This window comes from Lepus europaeus, chromosome X (assembly GCF_033115175.1).
Source record: "Lepus europaeus isolate LE1 chromosome X, mLepTim1.pri, whole genome shotgun sequence".
Classification (NCBI taxonomy): Eukaryota; Metazoa; Chordata; class Mammalia; order Lagomorpha; family Leporidae; genus Lepus; species Lepus europaeus.
The window spans coordinates 108,342,521-108,365,781 of record NC_084850.1 but is presented as its reverse complement, the minus strand read 5'-3'; the positions used below and the strand labels follow the sequence as shown (position 1 = coordinate 108,365,781).

The 23,261-nt window shown below is 47.9% G+C and overlaps 1 protein-coding gene and 1 pseudogene across 1 annotated transcript; one reads left to right on the top strand and one right to left on the bottom strand.

Annotated features, from left to right (window-relative positions):
- Positions 1-1,121: 1,121 nt before the first annotated feature.
- LOC133752826 (segment polarity protein dishevelled homolog DVL-3-like) lies at positions 1,122-6,582 on the bottom strand. The gene is made up of 2 exons (XM_062183123.1): positions 6,481-6,582; positions 1,122-1,848 (listed from the first exon to the last, which is right to left on the bottom strand). Exons 1-2 carry the CDS (start codon positions 6,580-6,582, stop codon positions 1,180-1,182), a joined length of 771 nt encoding a protein of 256 aa, XP_062039107.1. The 3' UTR covers positions 1,122-1,179.
- A 976-nt stretch (positions 6,583-7,558) lies between these two features.
- LOC133753555 (dihydroxyacetone phosphate acyltransferase-like) lies at positions 7,559-9,791 on the top strand (annotated as a pseudogene).
- Positions 9,792-23,261: the final 13,470 nt, after the last annotated feature.

Here is a 23,261-nt window from a genome sequence, read left to right as displayed (position 1 = left end):
AATTTAAGGGGGAGTAGATGTTAGCACATTAAAAAAAAAAAAAAAAAAAAAAAAACTGAGGCAAAGCCTGAAGGCATTAGTAGCTGGAGGACCAAAGGCAGTGCCTCTCCATGGCAGTGACTGAGAGGCAGGTAGGATGATATGTACTGGGCTACCTGCAGCTGACGCACAGTGCAAAAACAAGCCGAATTGTAGGTAGTAGCTAAATGGAATTGTAATACCATCATTTTTTAAAAGATGTATTTGTTTGCTTGTTTATTTATTTGAAACTAAGAGTTATATACAGAGAGGGAGAGACAGAGATCTTTCATCTGCTGGTTCATTCCCTGGATGGGCAGCTGCAATGGCTAGGTCTGGACCAGGCCAAAGCCAGGAGCTCCATCCGGTCTCCCATGTGGGTGGCAGGGGCCCAAGCCCTTGAGTCACTTCTGCTGCTTTCCCCCAGGCCATTAGCAGGGAGCTGGATTGGAGTGGAGCAGCCAGGACTCGAACCATCACCTACATGGGATGCCAGCATCATAGGCAGCCACTTTACCTGCTATGCTACAATACCAGCCCCTGGGATGCTATCCTGATGGCTGGGACAGAATTGGACTACGTTTGACAAAATGAAAGGCTGCAAAGATTATTCCATTTACGTTCAGACTACCAATTATACAAGTACTAACGCTGAAGATATTTTTCTGTTCATATGCAAAGATCTGAAAGTTTTATTTGACTGCAAGACTAAAAATGATACAAGAACGTATGTTGTGGCTACTTAGAAAGCCAAAGAAGGTTGTGGCCCCATTAAGAAAAGTATCATCTCTAGAACAAAGGAGGTGATGCCTGATCGGAAACAGATTTTTCCCTTCCAAGCATTTAAGTTCAGAGAAAGGTAAGCAGGTTCTTGGAGGGTCAAGGAGATGAGTAACATTAAGAACCAGTGGAGGAATCAGGTCCACATGTTATGAGCTCTCAGTACCCTGTAGTTTTCCGGGGAGGAATCTATGTAACACTGAAAACTGAATAATGTTGTAATTGCACTGACATTCTCAACTTTCTTAAACTTCTATCTTGAGCTAGTGACGTTGCTCTGGGTTTATTTCCCTTTCAGGTACCAAAGTAAAAAAGATGGACGAATGGAGAAGGGCTGGCCGGCCAGGGAGGGGGCAGGATGGAAGTTGGGGAGGGCCCTGCTCACATCACATCCACGAAGAACTCACTGGGGTTTCCCATGGCCATGCGGAAGGACTGTCTGCTGGCGGTCAGTTCGGGGGGCACCGAGGCTAGGTCACGGCCCGGAGGGGCTCCAGGGGGCCCCAAGGCTGCAGGCGGCGGGGGCATCATCAGCATGGGGGGCCCGTAGAGCGGTGGCACTCCGGGAGGACCGTAGCTGGGGTGCGTGTGGTGGCTGCGCAGACTGCTGGCCAGCGAGTGGTGACTGCGGTCGCTGTGTTCGCTGGCCGCCGGGCCTGAGCGCTCGCTGGGAGCCTGCTCTCGTTGCCCACGCAGGCTGCTGCGAGTCGTGTGGTCCGACTCGCTGCCACTGCCGCCTGACTTGGAGTCCCCTGCCTTCGGGTCCTTCTCCTTCCTTCGATCGCTGCCGCTGCGGTTGGAGCCACTGCTCCTACTGCCTTCACTGTGCTGACTGCTGGCGCTGCCTCCGCCATAGCTGTAGCCCAGCTCCGGGAAGCCCGGGTGCGGGTTGTAGGGGTGTGGGGGCGGCGGGTATTGGTAAGGGAAAGCCATGGGCCAAGGGGCGGCCCCAGGGTGCGGCAGAGGGGCCGGAGTGTCCTGATCCGAGGCGCCACTGGAACCGTCGTGGTCATGGAGGTCAAGGCATTGATTTGAAACTTTCCCTCTTTTCTAATGCAAGCATTTCATGCTGAAAACTATTCTCAACGCTACTGTGTTCTATCAAATGTTGATAGGATGCATTTTCCTTTTCATGCCCCTGAGCCTGCCTTCTTTGACGCACGAATTATTTGGAAGTGTTTTGTGTTGTTTCTAAGTGTTTGGAGATTGTTCTGATATCTTTCTGTTACTGATTTCCAGGTTGATTATGCTGTGGTCCGAGAACATGCTGTATGATCTCAGTTCTTTGAAATTGGCTAAGATTTGTTTTATGGTCCATCCGGCCTGTGGCGTGTCTTGCTGTCTGCTTCACAGGCACATGAAAATCTATGGACTCCACTTGTGAGGTGCCGTGTCTTAGAAACATTGATTCCAGCCTGTGGCTTGATGGCGGTGTTAGGTTCTTCTACCTCCTTGCTGATTTTCTGTCTAGCTGGTCATTAATTGTTGAGAAAAGGGTATTGAAGTCTCCAACTGTAACTGTGGATTAGTCTATTTCTCCTTCCGGTTCTGCTGGGTTTTGATTTATGTTTTTATCTGCTCCGTAATTGGGTGCATACGCACATAGAAATCCATGACTTCTTGGTGGATTGACATTTTGATCATTACGTAACGTTTCTATGTCCATGGTGATTTTTTTTTTTTTTTGCAATCTACTTTATCTTATATTGCTATAGTCACTCTTGCTTTCTTTGGATTAATGTTTGAATGATGTAGCTTCTCTGTGTTTTTACTTCCAACCTACCTATATCATTATATTTGAAATGTGTTTCTTACAGACAGCACATGGTTGGGTCATTTTAAAAATCCATTCTACCAGTCTGTCTTGTGGATGATGTATTTAGGCCATTGAAATGTAATATAGTTATTGACATTTGAAAGCGGAAGGTAGCATTTTATGTTTTGTTTTGTTTATGCCCCACTTTCCATTTCTGTTTTCCCCTGCCTTTGTGTGGGTTATTATGATTATAATTATATATTTTCACATTGGTTCTTTTAAGCAATATGAAGTCATGCACCACATGATAATGTTTCAGTCAACAGGGGATCGCCTATATGACGGTGGTCCCAGAAAATTAAAGTGGAGCTGAAAAGTTCCCCTCACCCAGTGACGTCACAGCTGTCACAATGTCACAGCACAGCACACTACTCACGGGTTTGTGGTGCTGTCTGTGTAAGCACTCCTCCTGCACCGCCAGTTGTACAAAAGTGTGGCAAAGACAGTTGTGAATAGTCCATAATACTGGATCATGATAAGACACACAGACCATGTGACTGGTCTATGTATTCACTAGACTGTACCTTTCATCATCTTAGAGTGTTCTGCATGTGTGGAAGTTGACCATAAGACAGTGCACCATGCGACACCACCAGCAGCCCTGTGCACCTCGCGTTTCCCTGTCTCTTAATCGTACAGGGAGGCCGCATCAAGTGCTAGACCTGCACCATCTGTGTTTGTCTAAGTGCACCCAGGATGTTCATACAATGACAAAGTCACCTAGTGACGCACCTCTCAGAATGTGTCTCCGTCTTTAAGTGACATGTGGCTGTATTATACAAGTTGGCAGGGTCTTCCAAAAACTCAGGGAAAATGCATGCTATTAAAAAAAGTATGCATGGATTTCAAATGTTTTTACATCAAAACAAACGTATCTTTTGATTCAGTTTTTCTGCAAACTTTTTAAGGTCCCTTCATATATATGTATGATGCATTATAAGTTATATACGCATAGCTCATCAGAAGTTACCAGTATCATCACTTCATGAGTTAGACAGAACAAAACCTTATTACCCTCCCTGATTTATAACTTCCTTAAATATATTTCCTCCACATGCAATTAGAACCATATACGATGGTGCAATCATTTTAATTGAATCATCAAGCTTAATTTATAAAACTCAAGAGGAGAAAGCAGGTCTATTGTATTTACCCCTATTTTTTGCTCTTTACTTTCTTCTTCCTTCCCTCCTGATATTCCAAGATTCCTTCATTTGTCATGCGCAGCAGTTAACACACCACTGCGCATGCCCGCAGCATCCCACCTTGCACTGCCTGGGTTCAGCTGCCAGCTCCCAGCTCCATTCTAGCTTCCTGCTAGTGTACACCCTGGGATGTGGCAGGCAATAGCTCGGGGAGTTGAATCCCTGAAATCTACGTGGGAGACCTGCATGGAGTTCTGAGATCCTGGCTTTGACCTGGGCCAGCCCCAGCTGTTGTAGGCATTTGGGGAGTGAACCAGTAACTGGGAGATGGCTGTCTGTCTGTCTCACTGTCTCTCAAATAAATTAAATGAAATTAAATTTATATTCCCTTTGTGTTAGAGAACTTCTTTTAGTCATCTTTTTTTTTTTTTTTTTTTTTTTTAAGAAAGCGTTTATTTAATAAATTTCATAGGTACAGCTTTTGGAATACAGCGGTCTTTTAGTCATTCTTTAGGATTGATATGCTGGTGACAAATTCTGGTTTTCCTTCATCTGAGATTTTTTTTCCCCTTGCTTCCTTATATAATTCAGGGCTGACAGTTTTTTTTCCTCAGCACTTAAAAATGCTGTACCACTTCTTTGTCCTCTACAGTTTCTGACAAAATGTCCACAATCTCTCTCTCTCTCTCTCTCTTTTTTTTTTTTTTTTTTTTTGACAGGCAGAGTGGATAGTGAGAGAGAGAGAGACAGAGACAGAGAGAAAAGTCTTCCTTTGCCATTGGTTCACCCTCCAATGGCCGCCGCGGCCGGCGCATCTCGCTGATCCGAAGGCAGGAGCCAGGTGCTTCTCCTGGTCTCCCATGGGGTGCAGGGCCCAAGCACTTGGGCCATTCTCCACTGCACTCCCGGGCCACAGCAGAGAGCTGGCCTGGAAGAGGGGCAACCGGGACAGAATCTGGCGCCCCAACCTGGACTAGAACCCGGTGTGCCGGCGCCGCAAGCGGAGGATTAGCCTGTTGAACCGCGGCGCCGGCCCACAATCTTTAAAATTTTCTCCAACAGATAATGCATCGTTTCCCTCTATCAGCTTTCAAGAATTTCTCCTTAGGGACCGGCATTGTGGCGCAGCAGGTTCAGCCTCGCCTGCAGCGCCGGCATCCCATATGGGCTCCAATTGGAGTCCCCGCTACTCCACTTCCGATCCAGCCCTCTGCTAATGACCTAGGAAAGCAATAGAAGATGGCCCAAGTCCTTGGGCCCCTGCAGCCATGTGGAGACCCAGAAGAAGCTCCTGGATTCCACCTGGGCAGTCCTGGCGGTTGCAGCTATTTGGGGAGTGAATCAGTGGATCAAAGATCTCTCTCTGTGTCTCTCTGTCTCTCTCTGTCTCTCCCCCTCTCTCTGTAACTCTACCTTTCAAATAAATAAAGCTTTAAGAAATAACCTGTCATTAGTTTTTAGAAGTTTGACTATGAAATACATTGATGTGTATTTCTTTATATTTATCCTATTTGAGGTACATATAGATTTTGAATCTTATTTCTGTCTTTTACCCAATTTGGGAAGGTTTCAGCCTCATATTTTTCCCTTCTCCTTTTGGGGCTCTGATGACATATCTAGGTATAGTCCTATGTAACCCTAAGGTATCTGTTCAGATTGGATCATTTGGTTTTATGTCTTCGAGGTCACTGATTCTTTATTCTCTGTCCGCCATAGTCTACTATGAGCCTATTCATTGTGGTTTTCTAGCTCATATTTTTCCATTCTAAAATCTCCATGTGGTTATTCTTTGTACTTTGTATTTCCTCACTGAGGCTCGCTCTCTCTCTCTCTCTCTCTTTTTTTTTTTTGTAATTTCTTTTTCTTTTTAAAGATTTACTTGAACAGCAGAGTGAGAGAGAGAGAGAGAGAGAGAGAAAGAGAAAGAGAGAGACTGACTGACTTCTATGTGCTCCATCTGGGTCTCCTATGTGAGCGATAGGCCCAAGAACTTAGACCGTCTTCTGCTGCTTTCCCAGACACATTAGCAGGGAGCTAGACTGGAGCAAGCCAGGGCTTGAGCCAGCGCTCCAATACGGGATGCTGGTGTTGCAGATAGTGGCTCCACTCGCTGCACCACCCCGCCAGCACCTGTAATTTGTTATCGCCGCAGTTTTATGCTGGCTGCTTTTAAAATCCTTATCAGATACCTCTGAGTCTTTGTCAACTCCGTGGAGGCACTTAGTGATCATCTTATCCTGAGACCGTCCTGCTTCTTGGTATGAGTGGCTTTCCACGGAAGCCTTGTGCTGTGTGGCAGAGTTGTAAGCGGGGGCCTCCCCTGCACCACATTGCCTCCTGCAGTGTACCACCTGCACGTGGACTCCACGTCGTCAGTCAGCCTGTGTTGGCGCCCCAGGAGAAGACAGGAGGGCCGCTTGTGACTGCTGGGGCTGGGTGTGACTTGGGATTCTACCTTAGGTCTCCACTGATACCACCCTGGCTGTGAATGGGAAGGGACCTCATTACCGCTCCCTAGGTTGTCGGGGGTGGGAGAGGTGCCAGGTGGGTGGGGGGTGATCTCTTTCCTGCTGAGCAGTGATCAAGGTTCTGACTGTTCAGCCTTCCTAAGATACAAGCCCAGGCAGGAGAGGGAAGGGCCGCTTGGTACTGGTGGCTAAGGGTGAATGTCCAGCCTCCCCGAGTGGTCTCTGCTGACATCAGAGAGGGAGCTTCCCTTACTGGCCCCTGGCCATGACGACCCCGGCTCCCACTTGGCCTGCTCATGGTCACGGTCAGCCTTTGTGACTTGCCAGCTTCTCCAGTACCCAGAGTTGCATACATGAGGTTAAGAAGAAAACCCAGGGAGCTCAGAACCTTTCACTGTTCCAAGCCTTCTTACGTTTGTCTAACGTTTCATGTTCAGGGGTTTTGGCAATAGGTAGTGGAAGGGATAGAGAAAGTCATTTCTATGCCATCTTTCCAGAAGCAGATATCAACATCAATTTTTTTTTTTTTATTCTGTTTCCCTTCTTAGACAACGGTGCCATGTTGGCAAGGATAATGTCTGTCTTGTTCATTGCTGTAGCCTCAGTTCTTTTTTTTTTGGTTCGGAAGATTTTATTTATTTGAGACGTAGAGTTACAAAGAGAAAGGTCTTCCATCCACTGGTTCACTCCCCAACTGACCGCAACAGCCAGAGCTGCGCCAATCCAAAGCTAAGAACCAGGAGCTTCTTCCGGGTCTCCCACGTGGGTGCAGGGGCCCAAGCACTTGGGCCATCTTCTACTGCTTTCCCAGGCCATAGCAGAGAGCTGGATAGGAAGAAGAGCAGCCAGGACTTGAACCAGCGTCCATATGGGATGCCGGCATTGCAGGCAAAGGCTTAGCCCACTATGCCACAGCGCCAGGCCCAGCCACAGCTCATAACACAGCATGTGGCGTGTAATGGATGATCTATAAATATTTGAAAAGCGAACAATCATTTAACCTAGAAAAGACAAAGCTTAGAGGACTATCTATGGAGTTTGTCAGTTTTTTTATGATGACAGTGAGATACCTAAAATAAACTACTCATAAAGGCAGGAGGTTTATTTTGGCTCACAGTCCAAGATCGGACAGCCCCATTGTCTTGGCGTCTATTGAGGGTGTCCTTTTTTTCTTTCTTTTTTTTTTTTTTTTTAAGATATATTTTTAGGCCCTGGGGAGTAGTTGCAGAGGGCGCCCTCACCCTAGGTAAGGTCACAGGCTGATCCTGGGAGCAGCACCACCAAGGCTTAGCCAAGAAAACCAGGCCCTGCCCAGGGCTGGCAGCCACACCATGGACTCTTCTCATTCATGCACTTCTTGCTTCTCTGTTGACTGCACCAATCCCAGCACTGCCATCCTTCTCTATTTAAGCTCCAAAAGTGGGGTGAGTTTGAAGACATTGTAGAAGAGAGGAGGCATGTCAGTGATTTGAAATTCGCAAGGAAATGCTATGCACCTCTTGTCTATAAAGAGTGGTAGCCCTTGTGAGCCAAGTGATATTAAAAATAGCGTTCTCAATTCTGAAGAGATTCATTATATCATTAAACAGCTTTCCACGGAATCACCCCACTCTATCAATGTCCTTCGAGAGGCAATTTGTGAGATCTTGGATGAAATGAGCCACAGATTTAGTCTGGGAGCCATGCAGTTTTTTGCTTTCACATTGAGCCAAATATTTAAACAAATTTTCTCAAAAATGTGCATAAATGAAGAAGGTATTCAAACCTGACACCAAGCTTCCTTTCCTTTTATTCTAGTTCTGTATCCATCTTTTTCCCTCTCCACATTGGCTTGCTGTGCCTTGTTGTTTACCCTGAGTTTGACCTTGACTTTCTCATGTTGTCATTTCTATGCCTTACTGTGCCAGTTACAGCAGCAGGAAGGGACTTCCTGGGAATGAAAATGGTTAGTGAGCTGTGCAGGATGTCAGGTGTGGCACAGCTTTGGTGGCAATAAACCCTACTGCCTGTATTCTCTGACTATGTAAAAACTATGTTTCAGAATGGTTATGCTCCTGTAGAATTTTTCCTAGAAGGATAAAACATTGACCTCTAAATTTGGCCTTCTGAGTATTGTGATAGAACCATTTTTTTAAAAAAGATTTTATGTATTTATTTGTAATGCAGTTAAGAGAGAGGGAGAGACAGAGAGAAGAGAAGGAGGTCTTCCGTTCACTGGTTCACTTGCCAAATGGCTGTAGCAGCTGGGGCTGGGCCAGCCTAAAGCCGGGAGCTTCTTCCAGGTCTCCCATGTGGGTGCAGAGGACCAAGTACTTGGGCTGTCTTTGGCTGTTTTCCAGGCTCATTGACAGCTGGATTAGAAGTGGAGCATCTGGGACTCAAAGTGGCACTTATATGGGATGCTGGCACTGCAAGTGGCAGCTTAACCTATGCCACGATGCTGGCCCTCGAACCATTTTTTAAAGAGAAGTTTTGAATACCTTTCTTGTGCCGGTCAGCATCAGCTAGGATAAGGTCAGAAGAAACTCTTTATGCATGTGAGCTTCTAGGGGTTCCTAAGCCAAAAGAATCTATAACTGGATTGTCAAAAGTGAGACAGATTTTTCTCTGAAAATTCTGGAAGTATCCCTGCGGACCTTGGAGACCCTGTGTCCCTTCAATCTCTGGCCTCTGGGGTGATGAGGAGGAGCCCACATAACTTGGTTCCAAGGTATGTTTCCCAGAAGCAGGCCAAGGCCACACGTGGCGTGCTCACCAAAGTTGCCTACAAAACACAGCATCTGCATACTGGAACCGGCCATCCGCGGACTTTGATGCTCTGGTGGAAAAGACTTGACGGCTGAAAGGATGAAGCCTGGGTATCCGGAGGAGTTCTCATTTGGCCCAATCATGAGCCTGCCAAAGAAGTAGCCCAGTCCCAGAGTCTGCACCTGATTGTGCAGGTGACAACTGCAGACTCAGAAGTGGTCGATGGACTGATTTGCCAGCACATCACCCTGCTCATGTGCCCGACCTAGCGGAACCAGCTGCCCAACACTTGTGTGCGCTTTTCCTTCGTCGCCGTAGCGTGGCGGATGACACGTGGCTTCAGGAAAGAGGATGTCTTTGGTTGCTTTCATTTCCTGCACTGTGTTCCCGGATGAGTTCATCTTCTTCCCAGGAGACACAGTAAAGGACTTTGAAGAAGATTGGTCCCTGCTTTGTGAAAGTGAGACATACAAGTGACTACCAGGGACCTCCCAGCTGCGGACAAAGCAAATGCTGGGCTGCAACTGTTCAGAGGACTCGACAGAACTTTTGTGGAATGTTATAGGCCTCTCGAAAGCAGAATCCGACCACTTCACCGAGAAGCAATGCTTGACTGCTGTTAGAAAATTCACGAGGCATCTCCGCAGTCAAGGTGCCTCTCAGTGTTGGGATGTATTATCTTCTGATGCACACAGAAGTGCCTCAGCAGCCTTTGTGAGGCTCGGCGTAGTGGCGCAGAAGAAAGTAAATAATGATTATATATTTAGTGTGAATGAACCTGCCACAAACAAGTTGGAAGCAATGCTTGGGTGTTAAGATACCAAGGAAAAGCAGCCACTGCAAAACGTTAATAATAATCACCAGTTATGAAAAACCGATCATATAATTACTGGTATCAAAGGACTGTTATTACAACAAACAGGAAAGCAAAGGAAGAGATTATCTTCTCGTCCTTTCTAAGACTCTGAGAACAGGGCATTCACAGCGAGGAAGAGATGATCAGTGTAATCTTCCCTACCACAATGGGAAAAGGCATTTGTATCCAATAGTGTGTGTTTTAAAATAAAACAATATTGGCCGGCGCCGCGGCTCACTAGGCTAATCCTCCGCCTTGCGGCGCCAGCACACCGGGTTCTAGTCCCGGTCGGGGCACCGATCCTGTCCTGGTTGCCCCTCTTCCAGGCCAGCTCTCTGCTGTGGCCCAGGAGTGCAGTGGAGGATGGCCCAAGTGCTTGGGCCCTGCACCCCATGGGAGACCAGGAGAAGCACCTGGCTCCTGCCATCGGATCAGCGCGGTGCGCCGGCCACAGCGGCCATTGGATGGTGAACCAACGGCAAAAAGAAGACCTTTCTCTCTGTCTCTCTCTCACTGTCCACTCTGCCTGTCCAAAAAATAAAAATAAAAAAAAAAAAACCAAAACAATATTTGCAAACATAAAAAAAGATTTTTAGGTTTTTTTTTTTTTTTTTTAAGTTTTGTTTATTTGAAAGGCAGGGGAAGAAGAAGAGACCAACCAGTTAGTCCATCTCTCATCTGTCTGCTGGTTCACTCCCCAGATGCCCATAACACCCAAGGCAGGGCCAGGCTGAAACCCAGAGTCAGGTTTCAGGAATCATCCAGGTCGCCCACGCAGGTGGAAGGGACCCAAGTACTTGAGCCGTCATCTGCTGCCTCCCAGATGCTTTAGCAAGAAGTTGGATCAGAAGTGGAGCTGGGACTCAGTCCCAGGCACTCTGATATGGGATGTGGGCATCCCAAGGGTGGCTTCACCCACTGTGCCCCAGGGCCTGCCCCAGTGACAGCTGTCTTATTGGCAGTCCCAAGGTGGCACAGGACACCATCTGAGACATCTGTGTGCATGTCTCTGTCTCTGTGATATCCGATAAAGCCACCGGATTCAGTCGTGAGGGCTCACTCAAGTGGATGACATCTAATCACTCTCCAAAGGCCCCACGTCTAAATCCATCATTGGCATAATTGGATTCAGTTTCCATCCTCTTAGTATTATTAACATAAGACTTTAGGAGACACCCGAATGCTATCCAAATCATAGCAGAGTTGTATTATACAGGAAGGGTTCGATTTGTTTTGTGACATTCCCTCTCAAGGATAGGGCCAGAACCGAGAGTAGAAAGTACAGAGAGGTGAGCTTTAGTTCATGGAAGGACCCCTGTTTGAACAATTTGAGCTTTTTTTTTTTTTTTTTTTTTTGACAGGCAGAGTGGACAGTGAGAGAGAGAGAGACAGAGAGAAAGGTCTTCCTTTGCCGTTGGTTCACCCTCCAATGGCCACTGCGGCCGGCGCATCTCGCTGATCCGAAGCCAGGAGCCAGGTGCTTCTCCTGGTCTCCCATGGGGTGCAGGGCCCAAGCACTTGGGCCATCCTCCACTGCCCTCCCTGGCCACAGCAGAGAGCTGGCCTGGAAGAGGGGCAACTGGGACAGAATCTGGCGCCCTGACCGGGACTAGAACCCAGTGTGCCGGCGCTGCTAAGCGGAGGATTAGCCTGTTGAACCACGGCGCCGGCCCACAATTCGAGCTTTCTAAATGCAGTGAGGCAGTACGTTTGCAGCCCCAGGGAAGACTGAAGCAGGGGTTGGAAGATAAATCATTCTCCAGCGTCAGACTGAAGGAGTTCCTGTGGCACACAGAAGGTTAGATGGGTTGAGCTCTCAGATAGCCATGTGTCCAGAAACCACCTGGGGATCTTGTTAAAGTGCAAATTTTGATTCAATCTAGGGTACAGCTCTAATTTTTTTTTTAGATGAATTTCTCTTTTTTGAAAAAGATTTATTTATTTGAAATGCAGAGTGATAGAGAGAGAGAGAGAGAGACTCTACCCACTGGTTCACTCTGCAAATGACTGCAACAGCTGGCGCTGGGCCAGGCTGAAGGCAGCAGCCAGGGGCTTCATCCGGGTCTCCCACGTGGTTGAAGGGCCCAAGCACTCGGGCCATCTTCCACTGCTTTCCCAGGTGCATTAGCAGGGAGCTGGATCAGAAGTGGAGCAGCCGGGACGTGCAGTGGCGCTCGTATGGGATGCCGGAGTCCCAGGTGGTGGTTTCACCTGCTGTGCAGCAACGCCAGCTCCTCTACCAAGCTTTACGTGCTGCTGCTGGGCTGTGGAGCACTCTTTGAGGAACAAGTGTCTCTGCCTATTTTCTCAGTGAGTGTCCAAGGAAGGCTAATTAAATAACCAATTTTCTGCATACAAGAAACACTGACATCTGATCTCAGTCCCTAGATGATTGCTCCTCTAGTTGGCTGAGACATAGGAGAAAACCCGGGTACCTTGAAATCCAGACTTTGCACCACCTGATACAACCTGCCTTGTGTGGGTCTCAATATTAGGCTTTAATTCTTTAGCTTGGGCACCAGACCTTCCCCATTTTCCCTGAAATGCCAGCTCTCTGCAAGATATAAACACAGTTCCTTAAGGAAATGCGATTGTAAGATCAGTTGAATTTGGAGAGCCTGCAGGCTATTTCTAAAAATTTACAAAGCCTATCAATTCTTAATGATTACAGGGGTATTAAAGTGAAGAAACTTGCCTAATTTTGTTTATCCTAAGTTTAGTTCACTTTAAAATCTCATAACCCCTATTAGAAGTCAGTAGAGTCTATGTGAACTGGATAGGAAGTACTACTCACAGGGGTATATCAGCTTTCTGTTACTACAACAAAATACCTGAGAGAAGGTACTTAGGAAGTAAAGAATTTTATTCTGGCTCATGGTTCTGGAGATTTGCAGTCCAAAATTAGTTAGCCCCATTGGTTTGGCCTCTGCTGCAGGCAGTGGATGGCGAAGGTGGAGCAGGTTTAGAGGAAGGAGCATGTGGTGGGTGGGCCAGGAAGCAGAGAGCACTTGGACCTCACTCAGGCTTTCATAACCAACCTTCTCGCGAGAACTGTCTCCCGAGTAGTCCTCTGACCCATGAGGACTACTTCTTAAACATCATAATTCGTGATGTCTATGATTTTGAGGTTTAAATTCTTGCACGAGTTTTGGAGCCAAAATATGTTCAGCCCATGGCACAGGGGACTTCGCATTTTTCTCTCCTAATGTATTCCACAAAGTGTATTATTACGCTACGGTTCAAAGCAGGTTGCCTTCTCAGAAAAATGGTTCAATCCTTAATTTGAATATGGGACCTCTTGCCTTAGTTGGGATTGCCCCATGAGCAGACCCCAAGACAAGGATGTGAGCATAAATTTGGGGGGCTAGGAGAGAGGTGTGTTCAGAAAACACCAATATGTGAATGAAGAAGTGAGACAGGAAGAGGAGGAGTCAAAAAGGGTGAATTATGGAGCATGTTACAGTTATGGGCAACTGAGGCTCTGCTACGCTGGGAACTCTGGGAAAAAGAGCAGAACCACGCTTTGGGGTTGTCTAGTCATACATCTACACACATACACACACTGAAGAAAGGAAGGTACCGTATTTATCCTAAACTCCTCTCCGTCTTTGGCAGGGGTTTTCTCCCAGAGGTGTTCACCGCCTGCCATTCGTGTCTGCCCTGCCCTTGGCCGAGAGAAAGTGCACAGGCACAGAGTTCCAGGTGCTTGTAGCAGAAAGCCTTGCACTTGTACTGGAAAAACAGGTGCCCAGGGGGATATGAGTGGATCAGTGCCAAGGTCTGCCACATCTCTGAATTCTTAATGTGTTTTTCCTAGTCTCTTGTTGGATCCAGTATTGTTAAATACACAGCCCTATGAGGAAAATATTTTTTTAAGATACTGAACCAAAATATTTTCATTTTTATATTTTTAAGTCCATGTCCTGGCATCTGACAACTGTGGCAAAGGACAGCTGACTGTGTGATACCGGCAGCGTAAGGAGGGTCAACGCTGGGTTAACAGAATGTTCCTAAAGGTGCTCAGAGCATCTGATCAGACTCCAGGCACAGGCAGGGCCAAGACAGCAGATGGGGCAATGGGTGACAAGAGTCACCTGTCTCTAGGAATTGGAGCCAATCGTTGGGAAGGAGTGTGGGCAGGACTCTGGGTTATAGAAGGAACTGCCAAGACCTTTCAAGCCAGGACCCCTGGCTTTAGAGGGTGTTAGGGAGCAGAGATGCCCAGGCAGAGCCTTAACTAAAAGGAACAAATCCAAGACCAAGAGAGGGTCAAAAGTACCACTGTGGCTTCCGGTTACCGAATCAAAAAGTCTAAGAGCTGGGCGGGTATTTGGCCTAGTGATTAAGACAGCTGTGTCATGTGGGAGTGCCTGGTTTTGAGCATGCAGATCCTGGGAGGCACCAAGGCACCTGCCACCCAGGTGGGAAACCTGGATTGATTTCCCGTCTCCCAGCTTTGGCCTGACCCAGCCCAACCACAGCCATCGTAGACATTTGGGAGGTGAAACAGCGGATGGGACCGCTGTGTCTCTGCCTCTCAAATAAATATATACATTTGGTTTTTAAAGACCCAAGGTCAAGACAACATAAGCAACAGAGTGAGAATCCTGTCCGTTGACTTCTAGCATGGTATAAATGGTCCCTTATCCGCCTTTCCCTGCCAATGATACTGTGCATAGCTATTTCGGTCGGTTTCCTGTTGAAAGTGCTTTCTTTGTCTCTCTCTGTCTCCTGGCTCCTTATCCATCTTTCCCCTCCACTCATTTATCTGCTGGGTGGTGGCGAGGTTGTCGTCCCTGTTGTTCTACCCCGAGTTTGACCTTGGCCTCCTGCCCAGTGCCGCGTGTCCGTACCCCACTCCAGGACCACATCACCGGCTCTCTGGCCCTTGGGGCCCCTTCCTTAGCCCATTTCCTTTTCATTTTGTTTTGCTTTTAAGCCTTCACGACCCAGCTTTTCCTGGCAAATGGCCAAGAGCAAACTGCAGGGTTGTTTTTTTTTTTTTTCTAAAGCCGTCTCTCTTTCTCCCCTTCGGCCCTGATTTCCTGATAGTCTGCCACGGGGATCCATGTTATGTCTCTGTTTATGCGCATAACAAATCCTTCCATTTACTGTTTTGAATAAATGGTGCTTTTCAGCTAAGGGAGGGCTGCTCGCCTCTTTGCAAACACCGTGTTAGAAGAATCAGATAAACGCTGATATTTTTCTGCAAATATGCGTGATGCCACATGTTTGGAATTCTGCAAGGAGAATGCAGAAGTACACCAGAAAAATATCAGCCACAGTCTCTTTATGGGTTTTTTTTCTGGCAAATGTGACTTCAGTTCTTAAGATGTCCCAAGCGATTACCGCCCCCTCTTACCGAGCCAAGGAAACCCGATCAGGTCGGGAGAGGCTGTTCCGGGGAGATTGGTTTGCCGTGGTTTAAAGACGAAGGCCTGATGGCTGTAAAGCTTTGCTCACTTCTCCAAAGTCTTTTGACTGCGTTGTTACAGCCAAGTCGCTTGCACTCTCTTTGTCTCTCTTCAGCGGCAGCAGGGAGGCAACAGGACCCCGTTCCAGGAGTTCTGCAAGAAAAATGCTAACCAAATGCCTTGAACTTCTCGTCTATTTCCCCACAGTAGATTTAGCAGAATACCACACCTGGTCGCAGTCAGGCATTCGGCGGCCGAGACGTGTGAGGGATGGGGGCCAGCATTGGCGGCAGAGTGGGTTGAGCCACCGCTTGCCGTATCTCAGCACTGCTTCCCAGCATCCCCCGTGTGAGTGCTAGTTCAAGGCCCGACTGCTCCACTTCCGATCTAGCACCCAGCCCTGGCCTATGGCTATTTGGGGAGTGAACTAGTAGATGCAAGATCCATCTCTCTCTACCCCTCTGTCACTCTGCCTTTCAAATAAATAAATCTTTAAAAAAAAAAAAGTGTTAAGGGTGACCTGACAAAACAGAGAGCAGCCTCAGGCAGGAGTCCTTGTGAACCTGCCGGGGCTGTGGCAACATCAAAGGCAGGACTGGGGCCGGCACAGAGCCTTTCCTTCCAGGCCCAGCCCAGCCGTCTGGGTGTATTTCCCTTAGCTCCGGTTACTTTGTATATCCAAGAACTCCTGTTTTTTCCAGAGCCTGTTTAGTCCTTGTTGCTCAAGTTAATAGACTCCCAATAGATTAGAACAATGATCAAGAGGCAGTGTACTATGGTGGGTAAGAATATAAATTCGGGGGCTGCCTTTGTGGTGCACTGGGCTAAGCTGCCACTTACAACGCTAGCATCCCATATGGGCGCCGGTTCAAGTCCCCACTGCTCCACTTCCAACCCAGCTCTCTGCTATGGCCTGGGAAAGCAGTAGAAGATGGCCCGTATACTTAGGCCCCTGCCACCCTCCCATGTGGGAGACTCAGATGGAGCTCCTGGCTGCTGGCTTCGGCCTTGCCCAGTCTCAGCCATTGTGGCCATCTGGGGAGTGAACCAGCGGATGGAAGACCTCTCTCTCTGTTTCTCCCATTCTGTCACTCTGCCTTTCAAATAAATAAAATAAATCTAGAAAAAAAAAAAGAATATGGATTTGGAAGGCAAATGCTCTAACACCTGGCTTTGCTATGTGACAGTTTTGTGGCCTCAAGCAATTCACCTGTCCCTGTCCCTCAGTTGTCTCGTGTGTGCGTAGAGAATATTATAAAAATGAAGCAAATGAATATTTGCAAAGGGCCTGCTTGGAGCAGTGCCTGGCACTTGGTGGGCACCCTGAAGTATTTGCTAAATAAAAACATTGTCTGGCCGGCGCTGTAGCTTAACAGGCTAATCCTCCACCTTGCGGTGCCAGCACACTGGGTTCTAGTCCCGGTCGGGGCGCCAGATTCTGTCCCGGTTGCCCCTCTTCCAGGCCAGCTCTCTGCTATGGCCCGGGAAGGCAGTGGAGGATGGCCCAAGTGCCTGGGCCCTGCACCCACATGGGAGACCAGGACAAACACCTGGCTCCTGGCTTCAGATCAGCGCTGTGCACCAGCCGAAGCGGCCATTGGAGGGTGAACCAACAGCAATAAGGAAGACCTTTCTCTCTGTCTCTCTCTCTCACTATCCACTCTGCCTGTCAAAAAAAACAAAAAAAAACCCAAACATTGTCCTAGGTAGAGAGTAGAGGTGTTGTTTGTTTGTTTGTTTGTTTTTTTAAAGATTTATTTATTTATTTGAAAGGCAGAATTCCAGAGAGGCAGAGGCAGAGGCAGGGAGAGAGAGAGAGAGGTCTTCCATCTGCTGGTTCATTCCCCAAATGGCCAAAACAGCTGGAGCTTCTTCCAGGTCTCCCATAGCAGAGAGCTGGATCAGAAGTGGAGCAGCTGGGACTCGAACCGGCGCCCATATGGGATGCTTGCACTGCGGGCAGGAGCTTCACCCGCTACATCACAAGGCTGGCCCCTAGAGTGTTTTAAATGTGATGAAATAGTCAGGTGAGCTCTAACAGAGGGTTGTTGAAGACAGCCTTCTTGGCTTTGTTGCATAAAATATATAGTGATGTGGAAAATAAAATGGAAGCATGGCAAAAATGAAATTATTTAAAGAGTCCCACGACCGCGGAAATGACCCTGCTGGTGCGCCTCCGCATTGTGACTCGATCACTCGCTGATGCTGTGCTGTTGTTAACTAAAGGACAGAAAGGGTGAGGGCAGGGGTAGGGGCAAAGGCAGAGGAAAAGAAGAGAAAGAAGGGAGTCCTCGGAGGTTTTGATTTCTTTTGAGAACGTAGAGCCCGGATGCTTAGTAAGTTCCTATAGAACTTTGGGAGGTGCGCCAGTATGACTGCGTGTCGGCACACATCCCCCACCCTATACGCTCTTCTTTCTGTGCAGCGTTGAGACTCTTCCCACCGGGGAGCGGGGTCTGTGTGCTCTCCTCTGGACCCTGGCCAGAGGCTCCTGACTGCTCCGACCACTGGAGTGTGGAAGAATGAGGCTGATACGACGTCCAAGTCTAGGTCACGGAAAGGATCCAGCTTCCACGGCGCTGTCTCCCAGGATACTTGGACTTGGACCCCGCCACCGTGCTGTCTGGGCCACATGAGAAGGCCGCAATGACATGCAGATGTTCTGGCTGACAGCCAGCATCAGCCAGCAGAACAGTGAACCTCTTGTGTATCTCACCAACTAAATCTCATGTGAACGAGCGAGCCTTCAGATGATCCTAGTTCCTAGGCATTGAGTTTTCCTGGCTGAGGTCCAGGCATTGTGGAGCAGAGAGACGAGCTGTCTGAAATCCTTGCCTCACAGAAACCAGAAGAGACAATGAATGGCCGCTGTTGTTTTAAGCCACTACGTTTTAGATCGATCGGTCATACGGTAATGGATAACTGGTACAGGAACTCGATCAGAACTCAATCAGAACTTGAAGGTTCCTGTCGGAAATCCTGCTGGAGTCTTTGGGATCCATAGTACCATATATTTAAATCCTTCTTCCTTTAGCAACCAAACTCATAGTTCCTAAATCTTGTCAAATGAACTCGCTTGATCCAACTTGAGTTGGGAATCTTTGACCAGGTGCTGTAGGTGGGAGTGTTGAAAGCCCCTCACCCGGATCCACCACCCCCTGACCCCAGCTGGCACCCAAGCACTCTGAGCAAAGGAAGGTCAACTTGGACAGAATTAGGAAGTGGCCTGGTGTCCAGAGCCCACCACCTGCACACCCAATCATGTTCCAGATGTATTTCCTGTTGGCTTCACTATAAATGTATACGGGAAATGGAAGGAGAGAAAATAAAAAGTAACTAAAAGAAAACAATCCTCCATTTTCTTCCCCTAATTAGGTATACAGGAAGTCTACATTTCATTTTCGACAAAAACTAAAAATTAAGAGGAAAAAAAGCTATGATCTCATCGCACAGAAATAACCACTCCTAATATCATGGGACATACTTTTTGTTTGTCATTTATTGTATTTATTTATTTTTGAGAGACCTAGAGCTGCCATTCACTGGTTCTCTCCCCAAATACCCACAAAGGCTAGGCCTAGGTCAGGCTGAAGCCAGGAGCCAGGAGCTCATCCAGGTCTCTCACTGGGTTGGAACACCGACTACTTAAGCCATTACCACTACCTCCCTGGGTCACCGTTAGCAGGAAATCAGAATCAGAAGTAGAGTCAAGGGGCCAGCACCGTGGTGTAGCAGATTAAGCCATCACCTACAGTGCCAGCATCACATATGGGTCCTGGTTCGAGTTCCAGCTGCTCCACTTCTGATCCAATTCCCTGCTGATGCACCTGGGAAAGCATCAGAGGACGGCTCCTGTTGTGGGACCCCTACAGCCACGTGGGAGACACGGAAGAAGCTCCTGGCTCCTGGCTTCGGATCAGCCCAGCTCTGGCCGTTGATGCCATTTGGGGAGTGAACCAGTGGATGGAAGACCTCTCTCTCTTTCTCTCTCTCTCACTCTCTGCCCCGCCCCGTAACTCTGCCTTTCAAATAAATAAATAAATCTGTTATTTAAAAAAAAAAAAAAAAAGATGAACACGTGTGCTACTGATGTTGTGGTACAGTGGCTTAAGCCACTGCCTGCGACACTGGCAGCATCCCATATCAGAGCAGCCTTGCTTCCAATCCAGCTCCCTGCTAATGCGCCTGGGAAAGCAGCAGAGGGTGGCCCAAGTGCCTGGGCCCCTATCACCCATGTGGGAAACCCCAATGGAATTCTAGGATACTGGCTTTGGCCTGGCCCAACCCTGGCTGTTGCAGCCATTTAGGGAGCAAACCAGCTAATGGTAGATTAAATATCGCTCTCTCTTTCTCCCTCCCTCTCACTCTCTTTCACCCTGTCTCTCTGGCATGTTGCCTTTCAAATACATAAATCCTTTTTTTAAAAAAGATGAACATTGGCTGGCGCCGTGGCTCAACAGGCTAATCCTCCGCCTAGCGGCGCCGGCACACCGGGTTCTAGTCCTGGTCGGGGCGCCGGATTCTGTCCCGGTTGCCCCTCTTCCAGGCCAGCTCTCTGCTGTGGCCAGGGAGTGCAGTGGAGGATGGCCCAAGTGCTTGGGCCCTGCACCCCATGGGAGACCAGGAGAAGCACCTGGCTCCTGCCTTCGGATCAGCGCGGTGCGCCGGCCGCAGCGTGCCGGCTGCGGCGGCCATTGGAGGGTGAACCAACGGCAAAGGAAGACCTTTCTCTCTGTCTCTCTCTCTCACTATCCACTCTGCCTGTCAAAAAAAAAAAAAAAAAAAAAAAAAAGAACATCTTTTTGTTTTGTATTATTTGGGGTTTTGACCTTTTGCAGTTAGTGGAGAGCTGTCTGTTCTTTTGTTTGTTTGTTGTTTTGCTTTTTGTGTTCATGAACATATACTTGTTAGCTGATTATTTATAAATTCTATGGTAAATATATTAATCTGTTTTCTATCACAGATACTGCAATTATCATTCCCAAGTGCTCATTTTCTTCTCTTTCTTTTTTTAAAGATTTATTTATTTATTTGAAAGTCAGTGTTACACAGGGAGAGAAGGAGAAGCACAGAGAGAGAGAGCGAGCGAGAGAGAGACGTCTTCCATCTGCTGGTTCACTCCCCAAATGGCTTCAATGGCCAGAACTGGGCTGATCCAAAGCCAGGAGCCAGGAGCTTTTCTGGGTCTCCCATGTGGGTGCAGGGGCCCAAGGACTTGGGCCATCTTCTACTGCTTTCCCAGACCATAGCAGAGAGCTGGATCAGAAGTGGAGCAGCTGGGACTCGCACTGGCACCCATATGGGATGCTGGCACTGCAGGTGACAGCTTTACTTGCTACACCACAGCCCCAGCCCCTCATTTGCTTTTTAATGTTATTCCTGGTGTTTTTTTCCTCCAGATTTTCTCAGTGGAGAATCCCTTCATATCCAGTGATGATAAAAGCATCAGGCATTAACATAAATGCAAAGATCTGGAGGGACAAAAGCTTCCAGACAAAGATGCCCTGGACGATGCTCTGTATATGTGTCTGTGTTTTCCAGATTTAGTAAAATGAAAAAGTCTCTTTCATCATCTTAGCAAGTATTCTGAAGATTTTTGTCTTAAGTGCTGGGAAGTTTCGATGGTCTGTGTCAGTGGGATGCCAGAAGCCAGGAAGGGGTCGAAGAGAAATAGAACGGGAGAGGAGAGAAGCACAGAAAATGGGCAAAACATCACATTAGATGCCATCAGTATCTGTCGTTTTGGGGCCAGCGTTGTGGTATATTGAAGAACGCCGACACCTGCAGTGCCAGCATCCCCTCTGGGGGCCATTATGAGTCCCATGGTTCCAATCCAGCTCTCTGCTGTGGCCTGGGAAGGCAGTAGAAGATGGCCCAAGTGCTTGGGCCCCTGCATCCGCATGGGAGACCCAGAAGAAGCTCCTGGCTTTGGCCTGGCTTGGCTGCTGGCCCTTGTGACCACTTGGGGAGTGAACCAATAGATGGAAGATCTCTCTCTCTCTCTCTCTCTCTCTCTCTCTCTGTCTCTTTCTCTTTCTGATTCTCCCTCTCTTTCTGTAACTCTGACTTTCAAATAAATAAATCTTTTCTTTTTAAATTTGCATTTTTATCACTTTAAAGAGTGATAAGTAAGGTATCTAGTGGTTAAGATACCTGTGTCTCTCATCAGAGTAGCTTGGTTCATTCCTGGCTCCAGCTCCTCACTCCAGCTTCCTGCCAATGCAGCCCCTAACAGGTGATGACTTAGGTACCTGATTTCCTGCCACCTGTGTGGGAGACCTGGATTGAGTTCCCAGCTCACAGCTTCTGGCTTTATCCTAGACCAACTCCAATCATTGAGGGCATTTAAGGAGTGAAACAGCACATAGGAGCACTCCCCTGTCTCTCTCCATATCCCTTTCAAATCAATAATTATAAAAGAAATTAAAGGGGCCAGCACTGTGGTGTAATAGGCTAAGCCTCTGCCTGCATCACCAGCATCCCACATGGACACTGGTTCGAGTCCTGGCTGCTGTACTTCCGATCCAGCTCTCTGCTATGGCCTGGAAAGCAGTGGAAGATGGCCCAAGTCCTTGGGCCCCTGCACCCACGTGGGAGACCCAGAAGAAACTCCTGACTCGCTTCGGATCAGCCCAGTTGCGGCTGTTTGGGAAGTGAACCAGCGGATGCAAGACCTCTCTCTCTGTTTCTCGCTCTCTCTTTAACTCTACTTCTCGAATAAATAAATGAAAAATCTTAAAAAGTAAAAGAAATTAAAAACAAATTTAAAATGAAAAATACAAAGAAAACAGAGACTGGACCACCAATGACTTCTGGTTTTGTGTCTGAGCTACAGTCTATAAAGGCTTTTAGCCGGTCTAGGGGTTGATAAGATCTGTATTTCACAAGGGGAGATCTGGTTATAATGGAAAAAATAAATTAGATTTGGGAATGAAGGTGCTATTGGTGATGGTATCAGTTGTTTATTGCTACAATAATGCTGTGTATCAACCACAAAACCTCAGTGATAAACAACTGTGTTGTTTTCAAATCTGGGGTCAACCAGGGGCCGGCCAGGCCTGCTCACACCTGGGGGTGGCTCCCTCTTGGCTGTTCCTGATGGGCCTTGACATGTTTACGTTTTTGAAGGAAGTTTCTGTAGCTAACAGGTTTGGAGATGGAGATGGAGATGGAATCTCCTTCCAAGGGAGAGGCCAAGGATAACCATCATCTCCAGAAGTGATTCAGGTTCCCTAACTTCAGTGTTTGTCTCCTGCAATGACGTCCCTTGTGCGTGCGCAGGCATCCGTCTCAGCCCCTCCACACCAAGCTCAGCAGCCCTGGGCGGGGGAGGGCAACGGGTACAGATGTGAGCATGCTCATGCCGCCTACTGTGTCATGGAGTAGTGAAGGCTTATATGTCATCAGCGAGATCGTAGCAAGTTAACTCAGTTCGCAAGGGAGGTAAAGTCCCAGGCTGTCTGTAGTGCACGACACTTGCCTGTTTCCCCTTCTCAGCCCTTGGGTCCCTGAAGACCTTTCTAGCCGTGTTCCCAGGGCCACGCACAGGGCTTGGTATGCACAGGTGTGTCACTCCAGGAACAGCACAGAGGGTTCTCTCTCACACTGACGTGGCGCAGGTCCATCCCTCAACGTGGCATCTTTTTTTTTTTTAAAGATTTATTTATTTATTTGAAAGTCAGAATTACACACAGAGAGGATAGGCAGAGAGAGAGAGAGGTCTTTCATCCACTGGTTCATTCCCCAATTGGTTGCAACAGGCGGAGCTGCGCCGATCCAAAGCTAGGAGCCAGGAGCTTCTTCCGGGTAACTCTCGCAGGTGCAGGGACTTGAGGACTTGGGCCATCTTGTACTGCTTTCCCAGGCCATAGCAGAGAGCTGGATCAGCAGTGGAGCAGCCAGATCTCGAAGTGGTACCCATATAGGATGCCGGCACTGCAGGTGGCGGCTTTACCCGCTGCACCACAGCACTGGCCCCGATGTAGCATCTTTTTAAAAGAAGATTTCCTTATTTTC

Excerpts from the sequence above, each read along its gene's own strand:
- LOC133752826 (XM_062183123.1), bottom strand. The coding sequence starts at position 6,582 with ATGTATGCAACTCTGGGTACTGGAGAAGCTGGCAAGTCACAAAGGCTG. Across the intron at positions 1,849-6,480 it reads GTCGTCATGGCCAGGGGCCA|AAAAGAGGGAAAGTTTCAAA; the intron begins GTAAGGGAAGCT and ends TGCTTGCATTAG.